The sequence below is a fragment of the Gracilinanus agilis genome, chromosome 2, assembly GCF_016433145.1.
Source record: "Gracilinanus agilis isolate LMUSP501 chromosome 2, AgileGrace, whole genome shotgun sequence".
In the NCBI taxonomy this organism is placed as follows: domain Eukaryota; kingdom Metazoa; phylum Chordata; class Mammalia; order Didelphimorphia; family Didelphidae; genus Gracilinanus; species Gracilinanus agilis.
In genome coordinates, this window is record NC_058131.1 from 684,439,049 (window position 1) to 684,455,370 (window position 16,322).

A 16,322-nucleotide genomic window follows, 5' to 3' on the forward strand; every position below is an offset into this window, starting at 1 on the left:
AAATGAGAAACCAATACATACAGTTGAAATTCTCTATTCTTATCAGAAAGTTATCATTTTTTTCTCAACACATCATAATCTATTAAATTATTTGTTATTCTAAATAGAAGCTAACAGAAAACTATCCTATTTTTTAAAATATGCCTTTTAAAAAAAGATTTTATTTTACCAATTACATGCAGTAGTAATTTTCAACATAATATATGTTTATCAAAATTTTAATATCCAAGGGAATTCCTCCCCCCTCTTAGAGATGATGTACAATTTGATTTGGGTTATACATGTATTATCATGCATGCAAAACATATATTGGTCATTGTTTAAGAGAATACTCATATAAAACCAAACCCCCAAATAGAAACACAAATAAACTAAAGTGAAAAATAGTATCCTTTAATCTTCATTCCAATTCTCAATAGTTCTTTCTCTGGAAGTGGGTAGCATTCTTTTTCATAAGTCCCTCAGAATTGTCCTGGATTGCTGATAGTAGCTAAATCTATCACATTTGATCATTCCACAGTATTGCTATTACTGTGTACAATGTTTTCCTGGTTCTGCTTATTTCTCTCTGCATCAGTTCATGTAGGTCTTTCCACCTTTTTTCTGAAATCATCCTGCTCATCATTTTTTATCGCACAATAATATTCCATCACCACCACATACCATAGTTTGTTCAGCCATTCCCCATATTGATGGGCATCCCCTCAATTTCTCATTCTTTGCCACCACAAAAAGAGCTACTATAAATATTTTTGTACAAGTAGATCCTTTCCCCTTTTTTATGATCTCTTTGGGATACAGACCTAGTAGTGGTATTACTGATCAGAGGATACACTGTTTTATAGCCCTTTGGACATAGTTCAAATTGCCTTCCCAAATGGTTAGATGGTTCATAACTCCACCAACAATGTATTCGTGTCCTACTTTTACCAATATGTCCTTCTTTTGATAGTACTTTTCTTTTGGACATAAACTCACTGAAGGCAGGGACCGTACTTTCTTTTATTTGTAAATAAAGTACTGTGCTTAGAAGTGTAAGTAGTTATAGAGTGGGTAAAGCACATACCTTTGACAGTAATGTTTGCTTCAGTTGCTTTTAGATCACCAGGATGCCATTGCCCCTGAACATAATGATCCCATCCATGAGCTACTGGATGATCTTGGGGAAGTGCCTACCATTGAGTCCCTTATAGGTGAGTATTTTTCCTTTTTTCTTCCCCATGAAAAAATCTTAGTCTAGGCTACAGGGAGTAGAGGAAAGAATTATAATCTTAATTTGCATGGGAAGAGGTCCAGAGATCCAAGTTCTGGTATATTGAGTCACTGAGATTGAATAGAAATCATCCTTGTTCTGGATTCTTTGGTGCACAGATGCTGTTAATAGTGGTGATTGTTCTTGGGCCATCAGAGAACTTTTTGTACTCTAGCAGCAGAAAAAATTATTTTAATTTGAATCTCTCATATCCTTTCTTTACGAATATCATTCTATTAATTTATTCTCCCCAAATATAGGGGAAGGTTCTGGTAATTTAAATGACCCAAATAAGGAGGTGCTGGCTAAGACAGAAGTATCTCTCACACTGACAAACAAATTTGATGTGCCTGGAGATGAAAATTCAGAAATGGATGCTCGGACTATCTTGCTTAAGTGAGTATTGAATTTAGCAATTAGTAGGAATGATAAAACTAAATGAATCTCTTGGTCTTGTTGACTGAGGGTTTTTGGCTTATGCTTCATAATTGGTCTTTGACTTGCTCTACTGCTGTAGGACTTACCTATGTTGTTTTTATAATTAAATGACTGACATGAAATTGATTTCTTAGAAATCCTCTGTCCCACAGAGTTCCATTTTCTTAAAAACTGCATAAATACCTTTGAGGAACCTTGGAAGCCTTAGCAGTGTTTGGATTGCTTTCACATAGGTAATTTTTTTCTTTTACTCCAGTACAAAGCGTTTAATTGTGGATGTCATCCGGTTCCAGCCAGGAGAGACATTAACTGAGATCCTTGAAACACCTACCACCAGTGAACAGGTACAACAGAGAATATTAACTTCTAAGCCTTTTTCATTAAACTAAGCTCACAAAGAGGATGAGTACTTTATCCTTAGGAGAGTGTGAAAGCCAAGTGAGAGAATGAGAGGCAAAAAACATCCAGGTGGGTGGGGAAGAGGGGTACAATTTTTAAAATATGTCCATAGAAAAGGAGGCCATTTTTGGAATCTTAAGAGTGGTAAACTTTGGTATGTGTACAGAATGTGTGTGTACACATGGGTAATAAGGTGCTATGTGAATGAGAGGTTAACCTGGGGCCAGCTGACTTTGATTTGATTTGATGTAGAACCGTTAGGCCACTATTTATAATATTACTATATATATTATACTTTTATAAGACTTTTATAAGAACCAGGTATGGTTCATGGCTCCAAGTGGTTTGTGATGCAGATGGATTTTGTTAAATTATAAATAAGAACATATATCATCAGGGGCTGTGAATGCTAGGTAAAGGAGTTTGAATTTGGTGCACTAGCAATAAGATGATGAATAAGATGATGAAAATGATACTTAAGAAAGATGAATCTGGTAGCCATATGGAGAATTAACTTGTAGAGAAAAACTAGCCAAGAACCTGTTTAAATGGTTTAGGCATAAAATAAGAATCAGGACTAGAATGATAGTTTTATGGAGAGAAAAGAGAGAGTGAGGAACATCATGAAGCCAATTTTGAAAGGTCCTGGCAGTGTGATGTAGTCCAAGGGGACACTGGACTGGAGAGGCAAGAGATCCTGGATGTAGATCTGGTATTTCCCTTCATTAGTTTTGTAGCTTTGGCCTCATTTTTCTTATCTGTACGATGAGGAAATTGAGTTAGATGGTTTCTTATAGCTTCTTTTAGTCCTAGTGAATATGTGTATCAAGGGGGCAGATTGTACTTTAGATGATTTTTAAACTTAGACAATTAGGTAAAGTAGTGTTTCCATAACAGAATGGTGAAGTTGGGAATATAGGTCGGTTCTGTTATACAGGAAATGATGATAGGATATTAAAAATAACTATTTTCTAGTTAGCTCAGATTCCGAAACTTGGATCTGGTCCAGAGATGGTGATTTTGGAGGCACTATTTTAGAGGTGATAACTTGAGCTCAAAGAGTGGTTGAGCAGGTGTGTGTGTGTGTGTGTGTGTGTGTGTGTGTGTGTGTGTGTGTGTGTACACACACACATTACATAGTAGTTAAGTTTTCAAAATGCTTTAAAAACATCTCATTTTGTTGTTATAAGAAACAGATGCTATTATTATCTATAAATTTAGAGATGAGGAAACTGAAGTAGACAGGTTAAGCAACATCTTTAGGGTCACCCAGCTAATAAATGCTTGAGATCATATTTTAACTCAGAGCTAGTTCTCAATCAGCTGTGCCATCTACCAGCCTCCTAAGAGTAGGAAAAGGAACTAGCAAACCTTATCAAAAGAGAGATTTTAGAAGTAGGTAAAGAACCATGGAGATGGAGCTTCAGGGAATCTGGAGGCAGGATTCAGAAGTGTAAGAGGGGAAATTAGATATATTTAAAGTATGGTGGTCGCCAGGAATCAGATTAGCATGATTCCATAATTAAAAATAGACCCAAGTCAGAATGCCTTTTTTTATAGAAGTTTATTTACAATTAGGAAGGTTGAAGGTAGGGAAATAGAGAGAGAGAGAGAAACTGGCCCGACCAGAGGTCTGGCCTGGATGAGGATTCGAGGTTAATTAAACAAGGCCTTGACAATTAGAGAGGCAAAGAAGCCTCCTTGAGGGTAGAGATTTTAGAACGCCAAGAGAGGCAAAAGGGAGTCAGCCTAACTTACCCACCAGAGCTCCTTCCACACCAAGTTCAAAGCCCCAACTGCCTCCGCAGGAAGTTACCCCCTCACTTCCTGCGTCCACCTCTAATTTCAAGTGGACAAATGGCAGCCTCAACACTGTTTTGGACTGCCCAAAGGGCAGTCTCTTGTTCTTGATTTGTTAACTTATTGTCACGGGTGGGTCACAGATCTCCCCTCCCCACTCAGGGAGGGGGGATGACATTATCTCTGATGGCTAGAGTTTTAACTATGAATGGGGGTGAGCTAATTCTATTTACACAATCTCCCCTGATGATCATTTTGGGTGCCTAGTCACCCCAAGTGATCATTTTACATAATCATCTTATTACCCACAAGGTCTTCTAACTACAATAGTTAGAGATAAGAGGGGAATGGAAGAGAGAGAAAGCAAAACCTATGTTTGCTAAGCGCATTGACATGAAATCAATTGGGGGCAGTCCCCTATTGGTATAAAATGTACATTCAAAGTAACTGTTCAGACCCCATCAGTTCAATCAATTGTACCCCAAAGTTCATTCTGGATCTCTTGATGCAATGTAGATTCTTCAAGCATCTTTCTGCAAACAGTTCATTCTCTGGATTAAGGAGTCAGCAAGCTTCTTTCCCTGAGAATTTTTCTCGAATAAAAAATTAAATCTTGGATTTTATAAAAAAATACAATCCCCCCTGACGAGGGTATTGTAGGAAAATATAAGTGAGGTAATGGGGTCACCAGGGATATTACAATAAACTAAGTGGTTTGTGGGAACACACTCTAGGATTTATGAGAGACTGGACCAGGGTGAAGAGACCAGAGTTTACTGGATTTCCACAGGAATGGCAGTTGATCTTAACTGTCACCCAGCTTCCACTAGACCAGAGTATAGTAACAGGCTAACAAGGTAAAAGGGACTTAACAGCTTTAATTATGTTAGACTAAAAGGTGGGAAAGGATTTCTATACTTAAAATCTAAGGGATAAAACCACAGGGCAATGGGAGGAGTTATTCTACTCTAACTTAGTGATCTAAACAAACAGGGCCCAAGGAGCTGTAAATGGAGTCTCTGGGTTTCTGCCTCAAACCTGGAACCTGCCAGGCTTGAGTGTAGCTAGGACTTAGTGGCTTTGGGATTCTCACTGCAATCCACTGATGATCTCTGGATGTCAGGAGTCAAGATGATCTCAGGTACCAGGTAGAGAGGGTTTTGCTTGAAGCACTGTTCTCCAGTTTTCAAACTTCTCCTCCTCTCTTGGCTCTAGATTTGTCCTTTTCTTAGATGCCACACCACACAGGATCCCAGGGGAAATCAGGAAGCAGGGTATCCTTTGCTCTGAGGTCTCCCAGGCTGGCAACAGTTTTGCCCACCACTAATGGAGTCCACACTCAGGGCACAGACGCACTTCCTCCTCCTTCATTCCAACCTGGAATTCCCAGCTCCAGCTCCTTCCTGCTAGATACTTCCTAATCAGTACATAATCAATACCTAATAACCAGCTAATCTAATCTTACTCATAACAGTATTTAAAAAAGAAATACCCAGATCAGCTCAAGATACATGGTTGAGTTATGGGGTTGTATGAGTAAATTCAAAAGAAAAAACAAAAACATCAAAAGAAAATCAAATAGAAGAAAAATGAAACTTTGGGAGAGAGAAAAAATTTAAAATCAGAATCAAAATATCAAAATATGCATATAAAATTTCTGAATAAACAAAAATAAATTCATAACAGGCCCTTGTATTAGGGTCCAATTAATATAATTTCCATCCTACTAGTCTGTAGGACAAAATGCAGTAATACTGCACTTACCCATTTGCAAGCCAAGACTAGGAAGTTGCCATTCTATAAGAGAGAAAAAAGGACCAGATTTATATGCAAGGGAAGTGCCTGTCATTCCCTGGTCTGATTTACCTTCACTCTCAGGAATATATGGGTGAGCCAAGATGATCGCCAATCTGCGGTACCTGACTGGCAGTGTAGTTCGAAGAGTCCTACATCTTAACATATGATAAACATCGCAACTTAGAGTCTTACACTGAGTTCAAGTTCTTAGTATTGGCGTTGGAGTTCCTCAATCCCACCTGTATTTGTATGGTCTTTTTTTGACCTTGTGCTCCTTGGCACTGTGCAGATTTTCTCATCAGTCCCATTGGGATTTGTCGGTCGGTCTCCATGACCTTGTGCTTTCTTAGCACTTTTTAGCAGCTCTTGTGGTCCCTTCTCCTGGAATAAGACAGAAGCATTAATCACAGTCCCATAACATTTAACAATACATGGCAGGTTCCCAAAGTCTAAAGCCTTGTGGGTAAGCAGTAATATTACTGCAAATATATATATTAAAATTATAGCACTGCAAAAAAAAATAAAAAGATTAATACCGATTATATGTACTTTAAGTACAAGAAATGAGAAAAAGGGAAAAATCAATTATTCTATTAAAAGATAATAGGAAAAGCAATAAGAAAATTAAAAATAAATTCAGGGGTAATTCCATTTACACAGAGGGTAGTGTACAGTAAGCAAAAAGTATTGAGAGCTGACTTAAAGGCATTGTTTCTGACTCAAAGATGGTCATGGTTACCTTTTAAGAAAATCTTTGAGTAGAACTGGAGGGACAGAAGGCATATTTCTTTGAAGTTTTAGATAGAATGATTGGCTAGGAAGTGGAGGCAGCAAGTCTGTGTTTAGCTGTTAAGAAATGGACAGTATTGTATGGGGGGGGAATATCAGATAGATGGGGATTGAGCTCTGGTGACCCCCACCTGACTGAAATACGTGGGCCAAAGCTACTCACTCCCCCCCCCTACTGGGAAGACCTTTGGGGGTATAATTCACAAGGGGGCTCCCCAAAATGGAAGGGCTATTGAGGAGATGATAAAGGAATGTGCTAGGAATTGTTTGAGACCTAGATGGACTTTGTCCAGTCCAAAGCCACTGATGTAAACTAAAACCTCCCGAGTCCCTTCAAATCAGTCTTCCCTCCAAGTCGGAGTAAAATGTTCTTTTCCACCCTTCAGCCACCCAACACACCAGCCTCTCCCAAGTCACTCTTCTAAACTCTGACTAAAGTAACTAAATAAGGATTTATTTGAGGTTAGAGGAATTCAAGGATTAAGGGAAGGATTGTGGGGATTCAGGATAGAGGGTAAAAGGATTATCTTCTCTGTCAAAGTGAGTTTCTCTCTCTGGGATGAGCAGTCTTGGATTCTTCTCTAACTCTTGTCCAGTAACTGTCTCAAGCCCCAGTAACTCCTAACGAATAAACTAATTAACTAAACTGAGTAAATAACAGGGATGTGGATAAAGCAGATTCAGAAGGGCCCTCAGAGCCCACTCCCCCCTGGGAGTCCAGGCTCTTTGGCCAAATGGAATAACTGCTATGTTTGTCTCTTCTTAGATGGCAAATGATGTTGGTAGATCAATTGAGATGATTGGCTAGTTCTAGCAGTTGCGATACTCAAGGAAATTCTATATTTTTGGGATTCAGGAGCACCCAGTTCTCACAGGATTACCACCACCCATCCCCACCTCCCTCTCTGACCTATCCAAGGTTCAGTGAGTAGTGTGGCAGTTGGGATATCTTCCACAGAATTCCCCTCTTCACTCCCCAACAGTCATTTCCTCAAGATTCTTTTTGGGCTTGTTCTGAATTCCACCTCAGAGGTACATGCCTTGCTTGATTTTCTTCTCTTAAATTCATTGTCTGTTACAGTTCCCCCATTTTTCATTTTACATGGATCTTCAACCATAAGGTCCATGTGTGTTCTATCTACACTATTTGATCTACTCACTTTCTATTTTTTAATTCCTCCTCCCCCCAAGAAAATTTAAAAAAATTCAATACTTATCTTATACTCATGCTTTTCTAAGGAGGGTTAGGAAAGTGGGCAGAGGAATGGAAGGGAATACAAGGTTCCAACAAATATTTCTAAAAGGTGAAACAATTTTGTAACAATCAATGAAAATTTTCTAGTAAATACATTTTGTAACTTTTGCAATATAACAAATTCCTATTCTTACAAGTTTTTGAGCTAATTTCATGCCGATGCTTATTAAACAATATCTTTAACTTATTTCTACTTGGACTGTTTATTCTTAATGCAATAACAATAAAGATAAGTGTTCTCATTTCTATTCTTTTCAACTATGCTTTTAACTATGTTTTTAATATGATGCTATTGTCTTTTTAACTATTCTTAACTGTATATTCTTATTTTCTCCCTACTTCTCACTTACTAGAATTTCTAATTTTCCCTAACTCTGTCCCTAATGACTATTTTCTAATTATCTCTACTTTTGTTAGTATGTTTAGTATTTACATGGTTTGGGACTATTTACTGCCTACTCTATAGTTTCCCAACTATATTACAGATATTTATACAATTTTATATTATGTACATTCCTTTTGCAAGCTGCATTCCAGTGTTAACCAGATACAGGGCTTTTCAGTTTTATATTTGGCTAAGTTGCTAATTATTTACATGTATGTACATTTACATACATATTTGTAATACAGTATTTTGACACTTGCTTATTTACACAAAGTGTTGACTAATTGTCAGTTTAAGTTGGGTTTTGGGTTCTTTTTGCGTATTGTGGATGCACATACGTATCTTTTCTTCCTTGCAAGTTGTCTATCTTTTCATGTTGACTGTAGAATTCATTCATTGATGCATTTTATGCACTGTGGGTGCAATTTTCCCTGTTATGTGATGGTATGTGTTTTTTGTGCTATTGCCGCACTTAGTCTTACAGATCCTGTTTCTCGTCTTTCACCTTGCCACGTTCATGATTTTTCAGAGTTCCTTGTTCCTTTAAAGTTCTCTTTCCTTGCATCTGTCTTCTTGGTGATTTTCTGGATTCCCTGTTCTTCTCTTGACTTATCTTCCCCTTCTCTGTTACTCCATCACCTGTCGACCACCCACGTTGATGGACAGGTCTCTGGTCCAGATACTGGAACAATGTGAACTATGTTGATTTGTTAGTTGTGTAAATCACTTGTGTGTGTATCTATGTTTTATGCACTTTTTCAGATTTTTATTTCTTCATCATTGATTTGGTCTTCGTGTTCTAACTGATTTGGATGTTTGAATTGTTTTTCTTTCTTTACATGACGGGGTACCAGGAATCTCGGTCTTGGATTTTTATAGCTGTCGGGGAAGTGAGCAGAATCTGATGTGGTCTGGTCCATTTTATATCAAGGGGTGACTTTCTATCAAAGTTTTTCAAGTACACCATATCTCCACGCTTTACATTGTGGGTCTCAAAATCTATGGGCTCTCTTTGCTGCAAAATTACTAGCTCATACAATTCTGTCAGTCTCTTTTGCAAAGCAGATATATGCTGATATAATTTGCAATCTGCTGATAACTTGGATACATATGCCGGTTTGCATCATCTCTCTGCCCATACTGCATGACCATATGAGGATTTAAAGGGAGGTATGTGGAAATCAGGACTAGGTTTCATTTTCAGGTAGTATAACATGATAAGGAAAGCATCCATCCACTTTAGGTGAGTTTCTAGGTAGACCTTTCCTATCAGTGTTTTGATCTCCCTATTGAGTCTTTCCACTTGCCCTGCTGAGGAAGGATGGTAAACTGTGTGAAAAGATATCTTTATCCTCAGATTTTTATAAACTTCCTGCAGAATATGGTGGGTAAAATGTGTGCCTTGTCCAAGTATATGAGATGGTATGGAAAATCTCGGGATTATTTCTTTTAGCAGGGTCTTTATTACAAAGGCTGCATTGTTCTTTTTAGCAGGGTACACTTCTGGCTATCTAGTCAGGCAATCCACAATGATCAGGCAGTATTTGAATCCTCTATCACTGGGCATATGGATATAATCGATCTATAGAGTTTCAAACGGAGTCTGAGCTAGTGGTCTTCCCACTAAACCTTTGTTCCTGAAGCTCGCTTGATTACACTTCATGCAGATGTCACATTGGGTTATTTGGAGGGACCCAGAATTTTTGGACTGAATCCATGACTGGGTGCCATAATGCTTCTTCTCATGAATTGCATTACACACTGGGAAATCTAAGGCTTGTGGCAGGATGGGCTTACCTGTCTCTGCAACCCAGATTCCTTTTACTAGTTTGGCCCCAAAGTCTTTCTCCCATCTCTGAACTTCCCTGGAATCAAAGACTTGTCTTAGAGTGTCTTCCTCCATCAGGGTAAAGGTCAGAATATGGGTAGGACCAAACCTAGAGCCGAATTTCATGGTGATGTCAGCCCTGTGGTTGCCTAATGATGTTTTGTCTAGCCCTTTCTTGTGACTTTTGCATTGCGTGACTGCCACTTCTTTAGGAAGATGTGTAGCCTCAAGAAGTTGCAAAATAAGGTCTCCATAAGCAATGGCTTTTCCTGCCGCCATTATAAAACCCCTATGCTTCCAGATTTCTCCTGTGACGTGAAGGACATTAAATGCATAAGCACAATCTGTGTAGATATTAACTTTCTTGTCCTTGGCTATTTGCATAGCTCTTAACAAACTGATTATTTCTGCCCCTTGAGCACTGACTGTATTTGGTAAGAAAGCATACCATAAAGTTTCTGTCTCTGTCACTACTGCTGCTCCCACCACAAACTTTTTCTCTCTGTGCATGTAAGCAGAGCCATTGGTAAAGAGTTCTAATTCAGGTTCTGCAATTGGTGTATCCTTTAAGTTTGCCCTTGTTTTTTGTACTCTCTCTAGGGTTTCTTTGCATTCATGCACAGACTCTCCTGACATTGCTAACTGAGGAAACAGAGTCACTGGATTTAGTGACTGACAGTGTTTTAATCTGATATTTTCATTGTTCAGGAGTATTTTTCCATATTGAGACACTCTTTGTGGAGTAAAAGCATGTAGATTGCTGTTCTTAACCATGTTCTCTATGTTATGTGGGGAGTACACACAGCTTGCTTTCTAACACCAAATCATGCTTTCCTGATCATTAGTACTACAGCTCCAATAGCTCGAAGGCAATAGGACATTCCTTTCTCTGTTACATCGAGCTGGGTGCTACAATATGCCACAGGTCTTAAATTTTGTCCTAGATATTGCCCAAGTACAGCTGATGCAGTGCCCTTGTCCTCATGGATAAACAAGTGAAATTCTTTGGTATAATTGGGGATTCCCAGGGCAGGGGCTATGAAAACTGCACTTTTAAGTTTAGAGATTGCATTTTGATGTTCCTTTGTGTAATAGGAAATAGACTTTAAAAGTAGGAAAGCAGACTTAGCAGACAGACTAAGGGAAAAAGCCTTGGCTGTCAGCCAGGGACATTCTAAATGGAATGAAGGGGAAAAACTGTTTGCCCATAAGGACTCTGGTCAAGCTGGGAAAGGGAGAGGGTGTGGATGCCTTTACCTCCCAGTGAAGAGCCCAAGGAGTAGGGAGTTACCACTGAGAAGGAAGACCTGTCAGGGAAGATCAAGTGAGCAAGAAGATCTAGCTGGGGTGGTGGACATCCCAGTCTGAGACAAGCTCCTTGATTAACATTTCCTGGATTTACCTTCTTGTAGATCTGTTTCCATCAAGAGAAGCTGAAGCACAAAGCTCACAACATGGCTTTGTGAGAGACCCATTTTCCCTTCTAGTCTGTAATAGTCTGATTAGTGCAGTGTAGGCTTTAACCCATTCTCCCAGCTCCTGTGTGGTCCCTAGTGATTAGATTCAGAGTGACCTTTCCCCATTAATGATCCCTGACCACCCTCTATTATTAAAACCCTGTGTTTATAATTCTTTTGTCCTTGTACTAACCCCGTCACTTGTTGGCTTCACAGACTCCCTGGCTATGTGGATCAGTGTGACAGTGAAGGCTCAACAGTCACTCCTGTCACCTGCCATTCCCCAAACTGCCAAGCCCAATTTCCCTAACTTGTTTGGTCCCAGTCTATTTGTCCATTCCCGTCTCCTACTTACCCTTTGGAACCCAGATAACATATATAAGTTAACCCCAGGTTTTATCTTTAGAGTTTGGCTACCCCAGATGGTGGGTTAAGAGGAGGATAGGAAGTTCACTCTTAGACACACAGGGACAGACTGGAAGTGAGAGGGTTTGGAACATTCCATGAGGGAGGATAGCCATTGGCTGTGGTCTGAAAGTTCCAAGCCAGTGGTGAGCTACTCAGAACTACTTACCACTCCCCTTACCCACCCCACCCCCCACCCCCCAGTTCATTGATAAAATCCCTGAGTGCTGCCAATTTACTATCAAGACTGAAATAGCCACAGAGAAAGAGGTTTTCTCCATTTGTTTTGCCTTTTACTGTTTGTGTCATCCTGTTTGAGTGTAAATTGGTATTGTTGTAGGAATATTGTTGTATTTGTATTAGATATTAGTCTTTAGTCTTTCATTGTGGCTAATAACACAACTATATTGCTGTATCATTGGTCTATTGTGTTAATGTTTAGGAAAATGGTAATTGAAGACTGTATTGATTATTTGCTATTTGGATTATGGCAAGGGATATTGTTTATCCCATACTTGTGGTTTAAGATCATACCCAGGTATTGCAGAGTTATATTGAATTTTGAGGTAGCCCAACCTGTTCTTACTATAAATATTCTAGATATTATAGTACACACACCTATTATTGTTTTAACTGGTTACATCATATACAAAATAAGATGGATATTTTTCCATATTAATTATTGTTTCAAGATTGTGGTTACCTGGTGTTTTAGAGATTCAGAGATGAAGCAATTGTTAAAGTTAATGCAAGTTAAAATAGACAATTTGGTGATGTATATGCAAACTGGTGGTGCTTATGATCGAGCTCCTGGTAATGATGATAAACATGGTAATGATGGTAAAGGTGTTAAATCAGAACTTTTAAGGCAGGAACAAAAGGCATTAAATAAGGGGGACAAACTGGTTAATCTTTTTCCGCTTTGCGATTTGCCTATCGTTTGCAATGATGGAATATTCCACATGAGGCAACATTCGAGATTTAGATCAGAGGATGTGGAGAGCTTAAAGAGGAAAATCCCAAACTTTCATGATGATCCTGGGAAATCTGTAAAGATCTTTTGGGCATTTATTAAGGCACATGACCCTGATTTTGAGGACTATTGGTTTGTCCTAGGGGAAATATTATCTAATCATGCTAGGAATAAGTTTGTAGAGGAAACAAGAAATATGGAAAGGATGACACCATGGTCTGTAATTTGGGAGGAGCTGGATCTCAATTCAGTTCCTATTTACAGGATGCTCAAGCAGGCAAGGAAATCGCTTATCAAGGTTATGGAAAAGAACTTGAGGTGCCCTAATGCTTGGTCTAGAGAAAGTAAGGCAGACCAATCAGGAGACACCAGCTACATTTTTAGACTGAATCATCGAAGCTGCTGAAATTTATTTAGGCCCTAATGTCTTAGAGGATATCACCATTGAGCATGTAAAACATATATTTGTAAAAAATGCTGTTCCTCAAGTTAGAAAGTTTTTCAATGAGAATCATCCGGATTAGGAACTTCTTAGCTTAGATGAGTTAAAACAAAAGGCTACATAGGTATTTGCCCAGAAGAAAGACAAAGTGAATGATGAAAAGGATGCAGTGATTGAGAGCCTTTGGAAACAACTTAGGGAAGCTAATAGTAGGGCAAATGAGAAGGAAATTGGTGAAATAAAAAAATCTGAGGATCCAGGAAGACTTATAAGGGGGCAGGCAGTACAGTGCAGGAAAAAGAAATCTGTTTTACATAGTGAAAAACCTGACTTCCAATCCCATACCTTACCCAGATTATTGCCTCTTACAGGTCTTATCCATAATTAGAGTTCTCCAGGGTTGTGATACCTGGATAATGCTGGATAGAATACACTGAGTTGATTGGAGATATTAGAATGGGGTTGCTGGAACATTTCTTTCTATTTCTTTAGGAAACAGAACATCAAAGAGCCATGCAGAGGCGAGCTATCCGTGATGCCAAAACTCCTGACAAGATGAAAAAAGTCAAATCTTTTAAGGAAGACAGTAACCTGAGCCTCCAAGAGAAGAAGGAGAAGATCCAGTCAGGTTTAAAGAAGCTGGTAGAACTGGGGACAGTGAATCCAAAGAACAGATACCAGGAATTGATTAATGATATTGCCAAGGTAAGGACTATTTGTGGAAGTGGATTCTCAAGGGAGTAACCTTTCTTCGGATGATGGGATGATTGTGGTGTACCCACAAATGGAAGAATTCCCTTTCTAACCCCTTTATGTGGAACAATATACTTTGGTTTGTCCCCTGGAGACAAAGTTTACTAGGTTGTAAAATTCTTATCAGCCTAGTATACCTTCAAAGTATGTATGCAAAATAAAACACTGAAATCAGAATTCTTTATTTCTCAATAGAATGTTATTTGTTATGCTGCCTTCAAAGTAATGGAAGAATCCAAAAAAGTTTTGTTGACCCTTTTTGTTTTTCTCTTGGTTAATCAGACTTGATCCTATATTTTCTGTAGGACATCCGGAATCAACGGAGGTATCGACAGAGGAGAAAAGCTGAACTGGTTAAACTGCAGCAGACCTACAATGCTTTGAACTCCAAGGCCACATTTTATGGCGAGCAAGTGGATTATTATAAAAGTTACATCAAAACATGCTTGGATAACTTGGCCAGCAAGGGCAAGTAAGTATTTTGCAGAGATCTGAACTGGTAAGGGAATGGGCTAGGAAAGTAGTGGGAGAATTAAGAGAGTGATCTATTCTTGAGTCATTTGATTAGAATATTATAATAATTGGTCAAGCAAGGCCGGCATTACTGTCATACAATAGATCATTTTTTAATATGATTTTGAGGGTGCCGGGAAAGGCTTCCTTACCCTCATCTTACCTTTTACTGAAATTGACAGTTGGAAAATTTGAGATGGAAGTGATCTTCGAGAACATCTAGTTAGGCCACTCCTCCATTTGATATATGAGATAGTTGAGATCTACATGGCGATACATGTCATTGCCTGATTCTACCATTACAGATATTTTTGGATTGCGGTAATTTGGGTTTTTAAATCTTTTTGTCATGATACTAGTTTTGGGAAATTTGTTTTCTTAGACTTTTTGCCTTTTTTGATCTTGTTATACTCAAAACTCTTGACTATACTTTACTTCTTGAAACTCTTTCTTCTAATGACTTCTCATGACATTAGAACATTAAAAAAAAAAAAAGCTCTCACCTTTTGTCTTAGAATCAATACTGTGTATTTGTTTTAAGGCAGAAGAGTGGTAAGGACTAGGCAATGGGGGTCAAGTAAGTGACTTGCCCAGGGTCACACAGGAAGTTTCTGAGGCCAAATTTGACCTTAGGACCTCCTGTTGTCTCTAGGCCTGGCTCTAAATCCACTGAGTCACCCATCTTCCCCTCTTTTTTGTTTTTAACCTTTACTTTTTGTCTTAAAAACAACTCTTAAGACAGAAGGGGCAAGGGCTAGGCAAATGGAGTTAAGTGATTTCCCCAGGGTCACATAGCTAGGAAGTGTCTGAAGCCAAATTTGAACCCATTCACTCTGGCCCTGGCTCTCTATCCATTATGCCACCTATCTGCCCTGACATTTATACATTCTTAACCATTTCTCTACAGGCTCCCATCTCTCTCTCTCTCTCTCTCTCTCTCTCTCTCTCTCTCTCTCTTGCCTTCTTTGGCTCTTTTCTCCTGTAACTATTGTTGGTTATTTTTCTTTCTCTCCCTTGACTCTTCTACACCTACAATTTTGATGGTTACTTTTTTTTCCTACTTACTCATTCATAAAGGCCTGTTATTTTTCTCAAAATTTGTTGGTGTTTATCAGTCATTTGTTTTTTTGGGGGGAGGGGCAAAGTTACAGGTGTGGTTTGTCATTTCCTTCTTTCAGTGAGGAAAATGAGGCAAATAGGATTAACTGACTTGCCCAGGGTCACACAGCTAGTAGGTGTTTTAGGGCAGATTTGAATTCAGGAAAATGAGTCTTCCTGACTCCAGGCATAGTATTCTATCCACTGTGCCACCTAGCTGCCCTCTCCTCAAAATAAGTTGCTCAAATTTTGTCTTTTTATCTACATTTCCATTGCTGCCACTGAAGTCCAGACTCTTCTCTATTACCCCTTGCTTTGAATATTCGCCCAACTAGTTTCCCTGTCCTATTCTGTCTGTCCATTCTAGTTACAGAGCTGTGAATAAGGGACAAATATTTTTTCCCAGAGGTGCTTTCTGTCCCAAATTTCAAGCTATTCTGCATCCCTCAGTTTGGTTCTCCTTATTAAAATAGCCTTCATTATATCACATCCTTGTTCAATAACTTATAATGATTCTCCTTTCCTTAAGTCCACAGTGCCTTGATCTGGGATTTAAGGTTTTTATGCCAATATTAAATTAGTTAGTGAGCTTTTTTCTTTTTTAACATCTACTATGTATACACCTCCATCTTAGATGCAGTGGGGAATAAAGGGGAGATACTAGTTGTGAATGGGAATTTTGTATGAGCAATTTTATTTTGCAGATGAGTCCTAGATACTGAGTGAATTACTGAACTT

General features: G+C 38.7%; 1 protein-coding gene across 2 annotated transcripts in view; it reads left to right on the forward strand.

Moving 5' to 3' along the window:
* The window catches only part of IQGAP1 (IQ motif containing GTPase activating protein 1), a 130,548-nt gene that overhangs the window by 103,929 nt on the left and 10,297 nt on the right, over positions 1 to 16,322 (forward strand). The window contains exons 31-35 of one of the 2 annotated variants that reach the window (XM_044659142.1): positions 1,091 to 1,193; positions 1,513 to 1,648; positions 1,947 to 2,034; positions 13,713 to 13,925; positions 14,279 to 14,445. In XM_044659142.1, coding sequence (XP_044515077.1) covers positions 1,091 to 1,193; positions 1,513 to 1,648; positions 1,947 to 2,034; positions 13,713 to 13,925; positions 14,279 to 14,445 — 707 coding nt within the window. The remainder of the gene's footprint in view (positions 1 to 1,090; positions 1,194 to 1,512; positions 1,649 to 1,946; positions 2,035 to 13,712; positions 13,926 to 14,278; positions 14,446 to 16,322) is intronic. The other variant, XM_044659143.1, reaches the window with a different exon arrangement.